The 20,179-nt window shown below is 41.6% G+C and overlaps 1 protein-coding gene across 5 annotated transcripts in view; it reads left to right on the top strand.

The window, feature by feature from the left end:
• Nucleotides 1–1,253: 1,253 nt before the first annotated feature.
• Nucleotides 1,254–20,179, top strand: part of SLC11A2 (solute carrier family 11 member 2) — a 38,526-nt gene continuing 19,600 nt past the window's right edge. Inside the window, exons 1-3 of one of the 5 annotated variants that reach the window (XM_004782071.3) lie at nt 1,254–1,386; nt 18,279–18,350; nt 20,029–20,177. In XM_004782071.3, coding sequence (XP_004782128.1) covers nt 1,341–1,386; nt 18,279–18,350; nt 20,029–20,177 — 267 coding nt within the window. In that variant the 5' untranslated portion in view covers nt 1,254–1,340. Of the gene's footprint in view, nt 1,387–2,499; nt 2,703–2,743; nt 3,036–18,278; nt 18,351–20,028; nt 20,178–20,179 lie in introns of those variants that run through there. The other 4 variants (XM_045072941.1, XM_045072940.1, XM_045072939.1 and 1 more) reach the window with 4 other exon arrangements.

The raw sequence follows: 20,179 nt of genomic DNA on the forward strand, positions 1-20,179 counted from the left end.
AATTCCTAAACGAAAATAGGGCTTTTTCCTCCAACGTTTTAGCCCGTGGATGACTGCATATGTACTTCTACTTTCTTTTGAAGGGGATTAAATTGGTGGCCTATCCCATCTAAGGCAGCTTTATATTAGGGAACTTGTCTGAGGCAGAACAAGGATAGAGAGCAGGTCAAGTTGTCATGATATGACTTTAAGTGCTTGTGTGCATCCTGGAGCAAAGAGATCTTCATCTGGGTCCAGGGCAGGAGATCCATAGATTCTTCTCCTGACCCTATATGGCTGTTCTGAGGAGGAAGCAGAACCACTTGCTAAAAGCTTACTCTGACTATATAAATCTTAATAAATATATACTCTTTTCTTTCTTTTCCATTCTAAGATATTTCTTTCTATCTTATTGCATATGTTTCTCATGGCATTAAGCAGATTTTTAAAAAAACTATCAGGAAACTTTCTGAAGGCAGCAACTTCTTCCTCCCAGTATCCCACCTCATTCTCCTCACCCACCCCCTTCTCTCTCCTTTCCACCTGTGCCTCCAGCTGGCCTACTAAACTATTTGCCAGAGGCATCATTTCCTCATTCTTTCAGTTCCCATTCTCCCAGATTGAGAAATTCTTGCTCTGGATTTGTTTTTTTCTACCGTCTCGGGGTTTTTTTTGTTTTTTCTTTATCTTTTCCATCAGGCACCCCAGTCCTGGGTTTGCAAGGCTTTGTGGTCGGCTTAAGGATCACTGATTAACCAGGCTGATGCCAGCAGGTCCCTCAGAGCCCAAGGAATAGGCTGGGCGGTATTTTTACCCACACACTGAGACTCCTCATAATTGCATCAGTGCTGCACACACCTACGGAAAATACTGGTAGCCTGTCGGGCTTGGGGTTAATTGGTTTCAGCTCACACCTTAGGGGAGCAGAGTCCTTGCACACATGCTGGCCTGGTACCAGTGCCCCAACTAGCTTCACACTAAGGGGAGTGGCATCCTGAAGGAAGGCAATTCCTTTTACCCCACCCCTTTCATCCACTGGTACTCACAGGTTGGCCTCCAGCTCCTCCCAAATTGATCAAAGATGAAATCTTAGAATAAAAGTTTTCAGACTCAATTAGTTGTTCATTAATATCCAGGAGTGGCTGATATATGATGCTTCCTTTTTCATGGCAGGTCAAAGATGAAATGTGATCAGGCTCTGAAGGGTGTGGCTTGCCTCTTGAAACTCCCCGCGGTGTTTTTACCAATGTGCTTATTGCTCAGGGCAGCCAAAGCGCCCTTATCTAACCCAGGGAGGCGCGCTTGTCTGCATATATAGGGGCAGGAGCCGACACTGGGAAAAGTCTAATCCAGTCTGCACAATGAAGAGGCAACCTAAGGTGGAGGAAGCTCCACACTGTGAGCTCAGTAAGTAGCCAGCAAGTGTGCAAAAGCCCAAGGAGGTTGCTCAGCTGAGCAGAGCTGGCAGGGTGACAAGAATGGCTCTAGCCATTTTACTTTCTAGTTGCAGCGGAGGTTCCCAAAGGAGGGGTTCTGGTCTGGAGGGACTTCATCAAGTCTTGCTGAAACTACCCAGATGTTTTGTTGAGAAATTCGCTGAACTAATTTGTGCATTTTCTTTTTCTCTCCAGGAGAAATTCTGTATGGAAACCAGCCTGTATCAGATAACTGATGATGCTCGGCCCACTTTTTTTGTCCCTGAGGTTTTTTTTTACTTTGTTCTTGATTTTGATTTTTCTTTTTGCAGTTCACTCTCCTATCATCCTCTCTTGGACTCTTTTTTACTACCTAATAAAATTTTCTCCTACCAGTTTTTACATGAAGAAAGAAGTTGGAGGGGGTGATGCTTTTCCTTTCTAGGTCTACAATTTGGTTAAATAAGCTTGGTTATCTTTAATGCAAGCTGTAGGGAGGTGTCGAAATGTTTCTGGATGGTCTAAAGGACACTGTTTAAAGTGAGGGTGGCTTGTCAGACCATTTTTCTTGCCTCTACAGCACTACTAGTCTGGCCATTATCTTCAGGGAAAGACTGGCGCGTGAGATTGAGGCTGGGGCTGGAGTGGGACTGCTTTTAGGTTGACAGAGATAAAGCCTGGGCGGGGGTGAGGGGGGAAGCGAGATAGACAAGATGGGAGTAGGGCACCTGATTCGCCAGAACTGGCGGCACTAGCTGGTGTTTCGCGGTTCTCCCAGGTGTGGATTGCTTTTGGTGAGGCAGCAGAGGCTACGATGTGGCTCCGGGGACGACAGGAAATGGTCCTGCGGGGTTGGCTAAACTTTAGATGGTGGTGACGTATCTCGCAGGGCCAAGTCTACAGAAAAAAAAGGGCTCCACCGCCAGTATCTAATGTGAGGCAGCGGCTAACTACGGTGGGAAATTTACGTGTCCCGGGACCGCCCGCGCCGTGGGAAGCTCCAAATCCACATTCAGCGATTCTGCCGCGCGCAGGCAATGGCCCTGCTGGAGGCACCTCCCGCCGGGGCCGCCGTGGCCCCGCCTACACTCTGACCCCGGGGCGGGCGGAGCCTCGGGACGCCGTCCGCTGGCCACGCGCGCCTGCAGCTGCGGGGAATACGAGGAATCCAGCCAATAGGAATGTGCAACTGCGGTCCTGTCGGCCAATCGCGGGGCGTGTAGGGGGTTGGCCGGCTTGGCGCTAGCTCCCGGGATATGGAGCGGTCAGCGTGAGGGCGTCCCGTCAGGTGGTTGCGGAGCCGGTAAGGTGAGGGGCAGGCGGGGTCAGGGGTCACGCGGCCGCACCACTTTCCCCAGGCGGGTCGGGAGGGCGCAGGGCGGTCGGACGGTGGGAGCAGGCGCCGGGGCCAGTGTGGGGCGCGCGGGGCGCCTTGCGGAACAACGCGGGGCGGTGCGGGTCGGGAGGGCCTGAGGCGCGGGGGGCCAGACGGAGCAGCATTCTTCCGAGAAAGATGGAGAGCGGGGGGCGGGAAGCGGACGCTGGAGGTTGTGGGGGCCTCGTCCCTTCCGCGCGGAGGCCTAAGAGAAATGGCCGAACCCCCGGCTGGACCTGCCGCCGCGCGGGAACCCGTGACCCAGGGTGCGCTAACCCGTTTCAGGCCGCAGAGGAGGCGACGGGCATGGGGCAAGGTCCTGGCAGCTTCCTTATCTGCAGAGCCCTGGGTCCGCGCCCGCTCCCGAGGCCTCGAGCCGCTCCTCTCCAACAATCAAGTTCACTGTAGTGCAGCCGACACCGTGGAGCGCTTTCGAGTGCAGGGCTTGGGGAGGCCGCTGAGTGCTCGAGTGTAGATTGGTTGTAGGGCTGTTGTGCGCCTGCCAGGCTCCAGGTACTACTCCAGGGGGCATTGTGGCACACGGTGTGTAAGTGGGCTGTACGCTCTCCGGCTGGTCGGTTTCCTAGATCCCTACTTTTAAAGCTATCAGTTGTGTATATATATATATATATATATATTTTTTTTTTTTTTTAGGATCTTATTTATTTATTTGACAGATCACAAGTAGGCAGAGAGGCAGGCAGAGAGATAGGAGGAAGCAGGCTCCCCGCTGAGCAGAGAGCCCGATGCGGAGCTCGATCCCAGGACCCTGAGATCATGACCTGAGCTGAAGGCAGAGGCCCTAACCCACTAAGCCACCCAGGCGCCCTGTCGCTTGTATTTTGATAGTCCGTCTTTGGATTCCTTTACACTTTTGATATCCCCAATGACCCACCTCATGGACCCGACGATTTCAAAGAGCATCATTAGGGGAGAAGTTGAGAAACCTGTGCTTTATCGTATTGTCTGTTGCCTTCAGAGGAGTGCTGTGAAGTTAAAGGAACGGGGTGGCATATCTTTTTTTTTTTTTTTTTTAAGATTTTATTCATTTATTTGACAGAGATCACAAGTAGGCAGAGAGGCAGGCAGAGAGAGAGAGGAGGAAGCAGGCTTCCCGCTGAGCAGAGAGCCCGATGCGGGGCTCCATCCCAGAACCGAAGGCAGAGGCTTTAACCCACTGAGCCACCCAGGCGCCCCTGGGGTGGCATATCTTTAAAGTGGAAGACAAAAGGCAAAATTCTGTGGTAGGAGAGGCAAGGGCAGATAGGCTTGCAGAAACTTTTGCTGGCCATAATTTTAGTGAATATTGGTGAAACTGGGGGACACTGTTTATCTTGATCCTGTGAAACCGAAGGCCCACCAGTTTGCACCACTTTTTGTCTGTGTAACCCTTTGAGCAAGTTGCTTATTAGCTTCTTGATTCTTTTGTTTCCAAGTACTTAAAATGGGGATTGATAATATCAGTCTTACAGGGTTGTTGGTGAGGGTAAAGTAAAAATACACATAAGGTGCTTAGAACAGTTCTTGGCATGTAGGAGTTTTTATTATCTGTGCCTTCCTTCCCCTAAAGATTCCAAACTAAGAAATTCTGACATTACTACTTACTTAATCTTTGCTCAGAATCCTGAGCCTATCCTGAAAGAACCCTTAGGCCCTTGTTTTCCATCCACGGCAGTAATGCTGACCTGAAGGTATAGTATAATTCCATATGATTAGAGGCTTTTTACTGGGTATTTATTTTTAATCATTAAATAAGGTTGGAAACTATCGCTGTACTAGGAATGTCTGTGATAGCTGTGTCGGGTAAATGAAACCTCAGAACTTCTTTGGCTGTTTAGTTTTTTACTGGAAAATATTTCATTTACAGTCTTAGGCTAGGCACAGTTTATTTTGGATCCAATACCAGAAAGGCCTGGATTGCAGCATACTTGGTTTCTCATGTTTCCGGGATGGCTGTGGGACTCCGGAGGGGAATTTCTGGGCAGCCTGGCTGTATTTCTTGTTAATGAATGGGGAAGCTTGGTATGAACCTAATCTTTAGTGTTAGGATGTCTGCAGTGGTTTCTTGGATTACTCTATACAGCAACTACTAAGCAGCTTTACTTCAGTTTCGACTCAAGGAAGTGTGAGGTTAGTGGTTAGAGAATGGTGTGGATAAAAATAGCATCTTTTGGGTGGGTGCTGTGGAGTCAAAGACCTCTTTATTCCTTGTCGTCTCTCCATGTACACAAATACATATATCTGCTGACAGATTTATACCCTTTCTATGAGCTTGGTGTTATCTGGAAGGCGCTAGTGGAAGACTGTACTGTCTTCTGATTCTTTCCTTCCGTGAAAGCTGCTGTTTATACACATATCATAATCACAAAATGAGAAACTCTATATTTATGAAAAAGAGCATCGCTGATTGCTGCAGTATGCTGGCCCGATTTGGGTGAAGTAGGGATGCTATAAGTTCACTTACTTAACTCTAGAATGAGACAGTTTAGTAGTTCTGTAGGGTTGAAATTCGAATGTTGGCTTGTTGAGAGTAGAGAACAGTGTCTTTTTGCTTGTGCCTGGATAAAGAGGAAGGGGTGTGACATCTTCAAAGAGTTGAGTGTTTGAGGCAGAAAGGGAAGCATTTTTTCCCTAGTATTGTTGTCATTTTTGTCATCTGAGTCTCTCTGGTTTGAATAAAATATTTTGGAAAAGAAGGTAGGGAGTATTTGAATATGCAGAATATAAGAATTTGGAAGACCTTGACCCTTGTCATCTCACTCATCAGATGCCATTTATTCTTTTGATAATTTAACAAACATATATTGAGCAGTTAACATTTATTGGCCCATGAAGACACAAAGAAGAGCCCTTCAGGTATCCTCAGGAATATGGTGGATAAAATGCAACATTGTTTGTGTTATAAAGTATAATAATACCAGAATGGAATATAAAACATTTGGCTGGGAATGATAAAAATGTATTTATTGTCTAATTCTTCCACTTTTAATTTAAGGCTGAAGTAATTTACATTTTATTTATTTATTTGACAGACAGAGATCACAAATAGGCAGAGAGATAGGCAGAGAGAGAGGGTGGGGGGAAGCAGACTCCCTGCTGGGCAGAGAGCCGGATGTGGAGTTCAATCCCAGGACCCCAAGATCATAACCTGAGCTGAAGGCAGAGGCTTTAACCCACTGAGCCACCCAGGCACCCCAGTAATTTACATTTTTAAATGTAAGGACCAGTTTCCAGTGAAAACTTAAATTGGGAAGTTAGGGTTCTCAGTCGTTTCTTTGTGCTTATTGCTAGTAGGTCATCTTATATGGGTTGTTTTTGTTAGGTCTGGTCCATTTGTCACTCATGATCAAGTGTCTGTTAAAACTCCTTCGTAATGAATGGAGAAGGCTACAAGTGAATTATTACAAATTTAACAGGCTCCAGAGAGCAGAAGGAGGCATATGTGCAGCCAGAGAATCTTGTAGTAATCTTGTAGTAAATGTTGTCTGTCTGTGCATATAATTTTTATTTGCTTTAAGAAAAGACATGTCAAGGAAAATATGTATTCAAATTGTTAAGGCCAGGTTACATTCAAGGGACCAATATGTGTCATTGGAATAAATGAGTAGTTCAATAATAATCATTCTTCACATTTGCGAGAGAAAAATTGAGCAAATGTGAAGGCAAAATATTTTTTCTGAGGCATGAGTGGGTATAAATTTGTTTAATAGACTGTGTTACTTCAATATAAAGGGGTCTTTGAAATTGTTCACAGAGCTGAGAATTGTGTTCTAGGATCCATGTTTGAGGCTGTGAGGTCAGGTTGGTTCCCCCAAAGGGAAATACACTGCTATGTATCTCTGGTTAGGGGGAAATCAGAGGAAACTCTCTATGAGAACTGAGAGGAACAAAGACCAAGCTATGTAGAAGGAAGACTTCAGTGAGCCTGACGTATGAGCCATCAAAGAGGTATGAAAGCTAGTTAAGCCTCAGCAATGGTCAGGGAAAGTTCTGTTTCGTAGGTATCAAGCCCTTCTAATTCTGAAGTCTCTGGTGGATGAGTGATATTTTTGTCTAAGCGATCAGTACTTCTTGAAGCCTGGCCACACTTCTCCCAGCTGTTATCATCTTTGACAGCCAGCCAGCCAGTTTCATTATCAACTGTCCTCTTTCTCCCTATATCTGACTCTTTCCCTCTTTGCTGCTTAACATTTTCTTTTTCTTCTTTTTTATCGTTAGATGTTCTCAATGTCAGGTTTTTCTTTCAACTCTAAACATAGATTCACAGACGTCCAGCTCAGGTGACAATCATAGACTTGATGTTGATTTGAAATTGTAGTCTCTGGTAGATTTGAGATTCTCTCAATTTTGATATTATTACTCGGTATACAAAGTCAGTAAGACAAAGAACAGCCTAAGCTGGTATCTTAATGGCCATTGTGTCAGAGTGAGAAAGACATACACATACAGAAACCCTGGTGTGTATTAAGCACATGATGCAATAGGAGTACTGTTTGTACTTTATGAACTGGGTGTGTTCCTGTAGCTTTTGGCTGAAAACATTCTAATATGAAGACATTCTCTACTTAGGTAGTGAGGATTAGAATTTTGAGACCTTTTTCTTAAACTGACACCACAGGGACTTTTCACTTTGTTCCTTCACAGAAGTAGGTGTAATCAGTTCTCAGCCTATCTTTTCTTCATTTTATCATTTTTTATCAAATTCATTTTCATAAGAGAAAAATAGGATACACTTACACCTAAATTTTAAAAATTCTAAACTTTACATCCTCAAGAATAATTTAGAAATTCACATGGCTTTTAAAAAAATTAATTATCATAATTGACATACAATGTAGTGTCAGGTGTACAACAGTGATTTGACAATTTTATACATTATAGGATACTTACCACTGGTAAATGGAGTTACCATTTGTCACCATATAATGTTATTACAATATTATTGACTATATTCCCTATCCTGTACTTTTCATCTCCATGACTTGTTTTATAACTGGAAGTTTGCTCCTCTTAATCCCCTTTCACCTATTTTGCCCATGTTCCCTCCCACCTCCACTCTCATAACCATCAGTTTGTTGTCTATATTTAAGAATTTGTTCATTGTTTTGCTTTTTAGATTCCACAGATAAGTGAAATCATATGATATTTGTCTTTCCCTGTCTGACTTGTTTCTCTTGACATAATACCCTCTAGGTCCATTTGGGTTGTCACAAATGTCAAGATGTCATTCTTTTTTATGGCTAAGTAATAGTCGTGTGTGTGTGTGTGTGTATGTGTGTGTGTGTGTGTATTTATCACCTTTTCATTATCCTTTCATCTACCTATACACGCTTGGGTTGCTTCCATATCTTGGCTGTTGTAAATAATTTTACAGTAAACCTAGGGTTGCATATATCTTTTTGAATTAGTGTTGTCATTTTCTTTGGGTAAATGCCCAGTAGTGGAAATACTAGATCATTTGGTATTTCTATTTTTAATTTTTTTTTTAAGATTTTATTTATTTATTTGACAGAGGGAGAGAACACAAGTAGGCAGAGAGGCAGGCAGAGAGAGAGGAGGAAGCAGGCTCCCTGCTGAACAGAGAAGGGGCTCAATCCCAGGACCCCGGGATCATGACCTGAGCTGAAGGCAGAGGCTTAACCCACTGAGCCATTCAGATGCTCCTCTATTTTTAATTTTTTGAGGAATCACCGTATTATTTTCTACAGTGGTTATACCAGTTCATATTTCCACCAACAGTACACAAGGGTTCTCTTTTCTCCACATCATCATAAACACTTGTTTCTTATATTTGATACTTGTCATTTTCAGTGGTATGAGGGGATACTTCATTGTGGCTTTGATTTGCATTTCACTGATGTTTAGTGATATTGAGCATCTTTTCATGTGTCTGTTGGTCATCTGTACTTATTTGGGAAAAATGTCAGTTCAGGTTCTCTGTCCAATTTTAATCAGATTATTTTTGTCTTCAGTTTTTAGAAGTCCTTTATGTATTTCAAATATTAACCCCTTATCAGATATATCATTTATAAATATCCCTTTCTGTAGGTTGCCTTTTTGTTTTGTTGACATTTTCCTTTGTTGTAGAAAAGCTTTTTATTTTGGTATGTGTGTGTATATATATATACACACAAAAGCTTTTTATTTTGGGATATATTATATATATCTCCCTGTAACCATATATATACATATATGTATATGGGGATCTGTATCCATATATCTATATATCTATATATAGATCTCTAGTTTATTTTGCTTTTGCTTCCCTTGCCTGAGTTATATCCGTAACTATGTTGGTAAGGCTGGTTGTCCAAGAGATTACTTCCTGTATTTTCTTTTAGGAGGTTTATGGTTTCAGATCTCACATTTAGGTCTTTAAATCATTTTGAGTTTATTTTTGTGCATAGTGTAAAATGGTCTAGTTTCATTCTTTTGCATGTTGACTGTCCAGTTTTCCCAGTGCTATTTGTTGAAGAGACGGTCTTTTTTCCATTGGATGTTCTTTCCTGCTTTGTTGAAGATGAATTGATCATATAGTTGTGGGTTCATTTCTGGATTTTCTGTTCTTTTTTTTTTTTTTTTAAAGATTTTATATATTGTGCTCGCTTCGGCAGCACATATACTAAAGATTTTATTTATTTATTTGACAGAGAGAGATCACAAGTAGGCAGAGCAGCAGGCAGAGAGAGAGGAGGAAGCAGGCTTCCAGCTGAGCAGAGAGCCTGATGCCAGGCTTGATGCCAGCACCCTGGGATCATGACCTGAGCCAAAGGCAGAGGCTTAACCCACTGAGCCACCCAGGCACCCCTGGATTTTCTGTTCTGTTCCACTGAACTGTGTGTCTCTTTTTGTGCCAATACCATCATCAGGGAAATGCAAATCAAAACTACAAGGAGATATCACCTCACAGCAGTCAGAATGGCTAAAATTAATGCAGGAAGCAGGTATTGGTGAGGATGTAGAGAAAGAGGAACCCCCTTACAGTGTTGGTGGGAATGCAAACTGGCGTGGCCTCTCCGGAAAACACTATGGAGTTTTCTCAAAAAGTTAAAAATAGAACTGCCTTGGGCGCCTGGGTGGCTCAGTGGGTTAAGCCGCTGCCTTCAGCTCAGGTCATGATCTCAGGGTCCAGGGATCGAGTCCCGCATCGGGCTCTCTGCTCAGTGGGGAGCCTGCTTCCTTCTCTCTCTCTCTCTGCCTGCCTCTCTGCCTACTTGTGATCTCTCTCTGTCAAATAAATAAATAAAATCTTAAAAAAAAAAATTGAACTGCCTTACGATCCAGCAATTGCACTACTAGGTATTTATCCAAAGGATACAAAAACATAGATTCAAAGGGTTCAGTTAGGGATTTCATTGAATCTGTAGACTGCTTTGAGTAGTATGGATATTTTAATGATATTTATTCTTCCAATCCATGAACATTGGTGAATCTTTCCACTTTGTGTCATCTTCATTTTATCAGTGTGTTGTAGTTTTCAGAGTACAGGTCTTAAACCTCTTTGCTTAAATTTATCCCTAGGTATTTTATTCTTTTTGGTGCAATTTTAAGTGGGATTGTTTTCTTAATTTCCTCTTTTGTTACTTCATTATTAGTGTATAGAAACACAAGAGATTTCTGTGTATTAATGTTGTATCCTTTGACGCTACTGAATTCATTTCTTACTTGTAATAGGGTTTTTTTTTTTTTTGTTTTTTTGTTTTAATTTGACACACAGAGAGAGAGATCCTAAGTAGGCAGGGAGGGAGACAGAGGGAGAGAGGGAAGCAGACTCCCTGCTGAGCAGAGAGCCAGATGTGGGGCTTGATCCCAGGACTCTTGAGATTATGACCTGAGCTGAAGGCAGAGGCTTAACCCACTGAGCCACCCAGGTGCCCCTGTGATAGTTTTTTGCTGGGGTCTTTAGGATTTTATGTATGTAATATCCTGTCATCTGCAGATAGTGCCAGGTTTACTTATTTACCAATTTGAATGCCTTTATTTCTTGTCTGATTGTTGGAGCTAAGACTTCCAGTACTGTGTTGAATAAAAGTGGTTATAGTGGACATCCTTGTCTTGTTCCTGATCTTAGAGGAAAGGCTTTCAGCTTTTTACTATTGAGTATGATATTAGCTGTGGATTTGTCATAAGTGGCCTTTATTATATTCTGAGGTATGTTCTATACGCACTTCGTTGAGTTTTGATGATGAACAGATGTCATATTTTGTCAAGCGCTTTTTCTGCATCTATTGCATCTATTGAGATGATTGAATGGTTTTATCCTTCTTTTTGTTAATAAGGTACAACTATTTTCAGATATCCAATTGGCAGATATCAAACTACCTTTATATCCCTGAAATAAATCCCACTTGATCATGATGAATAATCCTATTAATGTATTGTTGAATTTGGTTTGTTGATATTTTGTTGCCTGTAGTTTTTTGTGTTGTTTTTATTTAAGATTTATTTACTTGGTTGTGGGGGTAGGGGCAGAGGAGAGGGAGACCATGAGAATTTCAAGCAGACTGCCTGCTGAGCACAGCCGGGGGTGGGGGTGCGGGCCGGGGGGGTGCTTGATCTCATGACCCTGCGATCTTGACCTGAGCCAAAATCAAGAATTGGATGCTTAACTGACTGAGCCCAGGTGCCCCTGAAGTGTTTTGTTTTGTAGTGTCTTTGGTATCATAGGGTTATGCTGACCTTGCAGAATGAAATTAGAAGTTTTCCTTTCTCTTCTATTTTTTGGAATAGTTTGAGAAGAATAGGTATTAACTGTTCTTTAAATGTTTGGTAGAATACATCTGTGAAGCCATCTGGTCTTAGACTTTTGTTTGTTGGGAGTTTTGATTACTGTTTCAGTTCCATAACTGGTAATTGGTTCACATGGCTGTTCTCAGCTGTTTGTTTCCCCCTCATTCCCAGTGAGGGCAAATTGAGTTTTGGAACTAATGAGGTGGATATCCTCAATGGAATGACTCAGAAAATGGAACTTATTTGTTGACATAGAATGAAAAACAAAGAAAGCAATAATATCCTATTTAAAAAAAAAAAGTGGCTAGTAATCTTCCTTATTAAAATACATAGGGTTGGGGCGCCTGGGTGGCTCAGTGGGTTAAGCCGCTGCCTTCGGCTCAGGTCATGATCTCAGGGTCCTGGGATCGAGTCCCGCATCGGGCTCTCTGCTCAGCGGGGAGCCTGCTTCCTCCTCTCTCTCTCTGCCTGCCTCTCTGCCTACTTGTGATCTCCCTCTGTCAAATAAATAAATAAAATCTTTAAAAAAAAAAATACATAGGGTTTAGGGTGCCTGGGTGGCTCAGTTGGTTAAGCAACTGCCTTTGGTGCAGGTCATGAACCCGGAGTCCCAGGATCGAGTCCTGCATCAGGGGAGTCTGCTTCTCCCTCTGACCTTCTCCCCTCTCACGCTCACTCTCACTCTCTCTCTCTCAAATGGATAAATAAAATTAAAAAACAAAAAAACACATAGCATTCAGGAAACAATTAGCTCTCTTCAAACCGCTTGAATTTTTCAGAGTTTTGTTGACTCCCAGTCATCCAGGACAGGGGCTTACTTTCATGAAGAATGTCTTATATGACATAGGTGTTAGATTAATAATAGTGGTTTAATAGAAATATCAAGTACTTTAGCCATAAAGGAGACTTTTAGGGAAAAGGATTTTAGAAGGATCCGGAAATTTTTACATTTTCTTCAAGACAAATGGAATTTTTCATTTTATGACAACTCCTTGTTACTCTCAAATAAACAACTCAGGTATCACTTTCTAAAGCCTAGATCTCTTGCATCTGGCAGTTTTGACTGTGTCACCAGCATGTTGCTGGCACTGAAAAATTGTCTAAGAGAAGCATCAAGAGAGAGAAGAGGTGGCTTTGCCAGTCAACTTTTATTTTATTTTATTTATTATAATCTCTATTTTTTCCCCCAGAGAACAATTTTTGTTCAGTGTTTAAGGACTTAGCTCCCTACATGTGCTTTCGTGGAGGTTTTGGGGCAATGCCCACTGGTCTAAATTGGGGTGGAAGTGTTTGGTCCTTCCCTCTTTTGCAAGAGTGATTCCTGACTACCTTGCTGTGAGTTTTGCCAGTCAACTTAAAAGTTCCTGTTCACATTTATTTAACTAGTCGCTACCATGCAGACACTTCTGGTTCCCTCTATGAGAGTTCTTTTCCTACTTTAATGCGGTCTTTGATTTTATTCATATAGGGAAGGGGAGATAAAAAGAGGGGATGAATTAGAGGACTGTTCAAAGACATTCCTCTTTAAACCTTATAATTAATTTTAGGGAGACCTTTGCAATGTTGGACACAGCTCTGAAATCAGTGAAATAATTTTGAGGACTTTGTTGTCCATAGGAGAATTTTACAAGAAGTATTTCAAATTCAAAAAAATTTTTTTAAACTTAAACAATTTAAGTTACATGTTTTTTAGTATTCGGTATTTCAGTATTTCAGACTTTCTTAGGGGCAATTTTTAAAACAGATTTGAGCTATCTCAGTGGTGTTTTTTGTTTGTTTGTTTGTTTGTTTGTTTAATTTATTTGAGAGAGTGAAGGAGCACAAGTTGGGGAGGGGCAGAGGGAGAGGAAGAAACAGGCTCCCGGCTGAGCAGGGAGCCCAATATGGGGCTCTGTCCCAGGACCTATCTGTCCCAGGGATCATGACCTGAGCCTAAAGCAGATGCCCAACCAACTGAGCCACCCAGGTGCTCCTATCTAATTTTTTTTTTTTTAATTGTTTTTCTAGAGTTCTTGTGAGTGGTAAGAGAGCACATGAATTCATGTTAATTAGATGTTCAGAATCGATTATAGCTAGTTTGTGTTTGGGGGATACCCAAATTAAGGAGTCAGGAAACGCTTTCCTGATTACATTACATTAAGTTACATTCACATGTAACTCCACGTTCATAATTTCAGAGCATGGCTCTTTGGGCACTAAGGCAAAGTAGTAGTAAGGTAAGTTTTAGACAGTGTATGCCTGCCAGCTGGATAGGTATAGATCTCTGATTAATTCACTATAGAAGTTTTGTCAGAGTTCAGCTAAACACCCTGAAAGTGTTCAGAAGTGTTCGAAAGCTGAGTGAATCCAGCTGAGTGAAACCTTTATATTTAAAAAAAAAATAGATAATACAAGTACATGACAAAGTTTTTTTTAAGTGCAAAATGGTATATAGTGTATATTCAATGAGAGGTCTCCCTTCACCTGACCTCATTTGTGCTCCCCCTCTCCTTCTCTTTGGGGACAGCATTACCTGTTTTTGGCATGTCCCTGGGGGGTAGTCCATACATGTAAATGTGTGTATTCTCTCTCTTCTCTCTTCTTCTTCTTCTTCTTCTTTTTTTTTTAAATTTATTTGACAGACAGAGATCACAAGTAGGCAGAGAGGCCGGCAGAGAGAGAGGAAGGAAAGCAGGCTCCCTGCTGAGCAGAGAGCCCGATGTGGGACTCAGTCCCAGGACTCTGGGATCATGACCTGAGCTAAGGGCAGAGGCTTTAACCCACTGGGCCACCCAGGGGTCCCTCTTTTTTTCTTCTTAACATAAATGATTGTATACCATTCTATACATTGGGTTTTTTACTTGAAAACATGTCTTGGAGATTGTTTCCTATCAGTACATTTAGATTTGCGTTATTATAATAGCTGCATGGCGTTCCATCCTTTATATGTACATAGTTTATTTAACCAGTCCTCAACTAATATCTAGGTTGTTTCTAGTCTTTTGATACTACAAACAATGTTACAGGAAATTTCCTTGCACATACTTTCCTTGTGTGAGTATTTCTTTAAGATCCATTGTTAGAAATAGAATTGCTGGGTCAAAAGGTATGTGCACTTTTGGCATTTTAAGACAGTGTAATTTTATTAGCCTTTTTATCTTTTTTTTTTTTTTTTTAAGATTTTATTTATTTATTTGGCACAGAGAGATCACAAGCAGGCAGAGAGGCAGGCAGAGAGAGAGGAGGAAGCAGGCTCCCTGCTGAGCAGAGAGCCTGATGCAGGGCTCGATCCCAGGACCCCGAGATCATGACCTGAGCCAAAGGCAGAGGCTTTAACCCACTGAGCCACCCAGGCACCCCTAGCCTTTTTATCTTGTAAAACTTTTTTTTTTTTTTTTTAAAGCAATCTCTACACCCAGTGTGGGACTTGAACTTGAACTCATGAACCTGAGATCAAGAGTCACATGCTTTATTGACTGAGCCAGCCAGGCACCCACTTGTAAATCATTCTTTTAACATTTTTTGGAGGGGGAGAGGGAGGAAGGGCAGAGGGAAAGGGAGAATCTTAAGCCGGCTTCACTCTGGGTGATGTGGGGCTCCGTCTTACAACCCTGAGATGTGATCTGAGCTGAAATCAAGAGTCAGACACTTAACCGAGTGAGTCACTGAGGCACCCCCTTTCTTAACAACTTTTGATAAGGAATGGGATAAAATACTTATATTACATTTAACCAGGAGTGCCATTTTTTCTGTTGTTGATTGCTGTTTGACAGGAGGAAACTTACTGGATTTGGAAGAAGGTGACAATTTATGGTCGAGGGTGAGCTAGAATATAAAAGCTATCTTTTTTTTTTTTTTTAAGATTTTATTTATTTATTTGTAAGAGAGAGAGAGTGAGAGCGAGCACAGGCAGACAGAGTGGAAGGCAGAGTCAGAGGGAGAAGCATGCTCCCTGCAGAGCAAGGAGCCCGATGTGGGACTCGATCCCAGGACACTGGGATCATGACCTGAGCCGAAGGCAGCTGCTTAACCAACTGAGCCACCCAGGCGTCCCTATAAAAGCTATCTTAATCATAATTATCAAAGTATTGCTGGATTGATTCTGGTTGCTTGTATTTCATCTTGATCTTTGCTTTAATGTAGTTAAATGACTAAAACAACCTGGAGAGCAAAACTGTTTCAGTACTAACTGCTTCTGTAGGGTCTTAAATTTTCATGGAAATTAAATACTGTGTAGCTCACCAAGTCTAACTAACCCACTCTGTTTCCTGCCCTAGTTATATTCTCTAGACAGTGGAAGCAATAGAGTTTATAGTTTGTTGGCTAAAAGTTTTGATGAGAAAGAGGGAATCTAGAATTGTTTTTTCTTTCTTGGAATAATGCATTCCTGAGATTTCAGAGAGAAGACCAGACTTCTTGTATTTATTAGCTGTGTATGTAATTAATATATAAATAATCCCTTAGGATACTAATAACAATTGTTTAAAATTTTATCATGAAATATTTCTGCCTAAAATTATTTAACTATCACTTTTTTTTTAAGGTTTTATGTTTTTGAGAGAGAGTGAGAGCATGAGCACAAGTTGGGGGAGGCAGAGGGAGAAGCAGACTCCCACTGAGCAGGGAGCCTGATGTGGAACTTGATCCCAGGACCCTGAGATCGTGACCCAAGCCAAAGGCAGAGCTTAACCAACTCACCCATCCAGATGGCCCTAACTACTACCGTTATTTGTTTGTTTTTTAAATATAACTTAAAGGCTTATTTTGGGAAGGAAATTTCCTCAAATGCACTAAACACTTCTGTGACTTACACAGGATGTCAATCATCACTACAAAAGTAATCTAATGTAATCAGTTCTTGGTGAGTAGGGCCACTTTAGAAGAAACTTGAGTTATGCGTAATATAATTAATAATGATAAAATATTAATAACATTATTTTTAATAATAATGTTCTCAGAGTTGATCAAAGTATAAAGAAGGGCTCTTTGCCTCATATGAAGTGGCCCAAGACCTTTTCCTATGAGAGTTATAAAGTCCCAGAGCTGATTTGTGATATCTAATTTATTAAGGGTTAGGATAACCTGATAACCTGGCTTCTTAGAAGTATATGTAAAATAAAAGTATAAGGGCTCTGGATGGGGCCAAGGGGCTGAGCTGTGATTGGACCAAGTGTCTCCTGCTGTTCTCAGTGGTCAGATACATAACTTCCATTCAGATGAGGTGCTAAAGAGGGTTTGAATGTAGACAGTGTTACTGGCATCTACTGGCTGGTGTTTAGTTATCTGGTGCCTTAAAACCTGATAGGAAGGACATGGCTAGTTGTCCACTGTAACAAAACACTTGATATTGGTGATTCTAGAGAAAAAAGATTATGTTTTCCAACTTAGCAAGTGGTGATATGTCTTATATCTGGGAAGATGGATGAAACCTAGAATGCTCCCACTCTGATAATTCTTTAAAACAGATACAGAATATATTGGTAGATTATTGAGAAAAAAAAAAGAAAGTAGAAAAGAAAGTAGAGAGGAAAAGACTTTCTACAGTAAAAGATAACTAAGGAGAGGCTTTTTAACTTTTTCACTAGGATCATTCTTACTGGGATTTAAGTGGGGGTTGGGGCTAACAATAAATATTACCTCGTCTTTCTCCTTCTAAATTTTTTTTTTTTAAGATTTTATTTATTTAACAGAGAGAGAGAGAGAGATCACAAGTAGGCAGGGAGGATCTCAGTAGGCTCTGAGAGAGAGGGGGAAGCAGGCTCTCTGCTGAGCAGAAACCCCAATGCAGGGCTTGATCCCAGGACCCTGAGACCATGACCTTGAGCCGAAGGCAGAGGCTTAACCCACTGAGCCATCCAGGTGCCCCCTCCTTGTAAATTTGAAATCAACTGAGAAGTAGATTCCTTAATCAGTAAATTGAAATGTAAAAAAATCAGCCTTATTGGTGGGGTTGACTGGAGAATATTCCATAGATCTGTGGCCAAATGGGCTTATGACCATCCCCCCCACCCCCACCCCCCACAGTTAAACTTGACCTAACAGGGTGATAGACCTCTGGGAAAACTGCTCATCCTAACTCCCTTCCACGATAGAATTGCTGGATGGCATCCTGCAGACTATGTCTAGTCCTCCTGATGCCTCATCTCTCCCTGAGTGGCCAGGAAGGGACAGCCATAATGATTAGTTTCTTCTTTCGGTTGTTGAAGGGTTAGGGAATGAGAAACATTATAGGGGAAGTCTCTCTCTCCTCAGGGAAATATGAGGCTGGGAAATAATGGCCCTCCACGACAGTACGGTGGTGAGGTGCTTTTCTCCCCCCTTTCCAGAAAATTGAATCATGAGCTTAAATTGTTTCTTAGATTAAAAAGAGTAGAGTAAAAAAAAAAAAAAAAAAAAGAGTCATAGATCTTTGTCCTTAAAAACTTGTAAAAGTTGGGAGAAATCAGTCTGGTTTTAAATAAATATTTGACTTAATCTAGAAGCAAAGGCAGAGACTGGGGGTTTGCTTAGTAGCCTCTTTGTGGATGCTTATTAAAAAGTATTTGCCTACTTCCCTGAAATACCTTTTGCTTCAGTTTGGTTTTAAAGTCTTGCTAGCAAAAAGTGATTAAGACTCTTTAATTTTTATTAACTATTTCTTAATAATGCTCTGAAAGCTGTAATTATTTTCAAGATTCTCTAATTTAGAAGAAGAATTACTCTTTTCATCTAATGTGGGGTCAGTTATACAGAGTAGCAAAATGTTGGTGAACTTACTATTTTGTTCTTGCTCATTCCTGTCTCCCTTTTCTCCTTTCTAGAATCCTATTCTAAGAATTCGGACACTCAGGCATCTACCATGGTGTTGGGTCCTGAACAGAAGATGCCAGATGGTAATTTATAGCTGTGTTATTGTCTGATTTTTACTTGGAATTTGGTTTAAATCAGTAATAGAAATTGACCGTATTTTCCTTCTTATCATCTATCACAACAAAAATTGTCCTGAACTCTTCCCTAGCTAACAGTATCATCATAGAGGCCTGCTCCAATCAGGTCCAATCCAGTCACCATCCAGTAACTTAAGCTGTAAATGATAACCATGAAGATCTGTCTCATATCTTATTTCCAATTCTGAGATGAACCAAGATTAGCTGCAAGTTTGGTTTCTGTAGCAGTAATGCTTCCAAGGGCAAGTGTTCACAGGCCTGGCATAAAAACCTTTAGAATGCTTTGGCTCTTCACAGCACTGGGATATTTACATTAAGGAACAGTAAAATACCGAGCAAACGCATTTAACTGTGTAATCCATTAGAGGGAGTTTTCTAATTCTTTCTAATCTAAATTTCCCCTTTAGAATTTTTATTCCTTTTCTTTAAATTTCCTCATAATTCAGAGCCACTTCACAGAAGTGGGTCAGCTCCCTATAGAAAGAAGCTTTTGTTTTTCTAGTTGGATGCTACAGGGATTTCTTGGAAACCCTGACATTAGAGCTCTTTGGTTTGAAATTGCCATTTGATGGCTACCAAACTCGGCTTTGTATCCTTCTGGCAGATTAGCCCTTTTCTCCCAGACCCTTCCCTTACCAGCATTTAAGATTACCGGCAAAATGCAGGACCTGGAAATGCTGATAAGCAGTCTAAGATGAGCCCTCCTGTCACGAGGGTGCCCACACCCCATGACCTGAAGCTCTTCATGGCAGGCCTTAGTCAGGAGGCAAAGGGTTCCTGTTTGGTGGTTTCCCTGCAGCTTCAGATTTTAACCTAACTGTGGCAGGATTTTTCAACTTCCACATTTTTTGAGAAGCCTGACAGAGGTGTAAAGTCCGAGGACCATTCTTTGGCTCAGTCCTACCAAATAATGGATGGGGGTGGGGGCCGAGTAGGGTAGTAACTAGATGGACCTAGTTCTGTTCTTCTGAAAGTTAGGATTTTAGGTTACGAGGGTGGCTAGACAGGGAATGTTATATTTTGAGCCCTAGGCATCAGTGTATTTAGAAGAAAATGAGATGATACTAAAAGTTGCCAACCAGGAATGCAGAAGTGTGAAAGTAGGAAAACCATTGTGAGATGAGTGTTAAAACTGACCCAGAGCAAAGTGACTTGGGAGGAGGAGTGAGAGGGAGCTTTTTTTACCATAAGCTTTTTTTAGTTTCCTGAATTTCCATCCATGTGAATGTATTGCCCTATAAAGAATTATAATTATTCTATATTAAAAATATAGATGAAAATAAAATATTGGAAATAAATTGAGTAGGGCCAGGTTGGTCTTGTGCATTTAGGTGTTAAAAAGATTTGATTTAAAAGTTACTAAGGAGTGGCGTCTGGGTGGCTTAGATGGTTAAGCCTTTGCCTTCAGCTCAGATCATGATCCCAAGATCCTGGGATGGAGCCCCACATCGGTCTCCCTGCTCAGCAGAGAGTCTGTTTTCCCCTCTGCCTCTCTCCCCTGCTCATGCTCTCTCCCTCCCTCTCAAATGAATAAATAGAATCTTTAAAAAAAAAAAAAGTTACTAAGGACAAGTTGTTAGTGTATTTTGTTCATTTTTATTTCTTCTCAAATCTGTTAATTTAGATGATATTTCTGGAGACCATGGGGACTCTCCCAGTCTTGGTGCCCTCAACCCTGCCTATAGTACCTCATCTCTCCCCCAGTCCGAGGAGCACTCACAGGAGCCCTTTACCACCTACTTTGATGAGAAGATCACCATTCCTGAAGAAGAGGT

The sequence above is a fragment of the Mustela putorius genome, unplaced genomic scaffold (genome assembly GCF_011764305.1).
Source record: "Mustela putorius furo isolate JIRA1106 unplaced genomic scaffold, ASM1176430v1.1 tig00537227_pilon_pilon_pilon, whole genome shotgun sequence".
NCBI classification, from domain to species: Eukaryota; Metazoa; Chordata; class Mammalia; order Carnivora; family Mustelidae; genus Mustela; species Mustela putorius.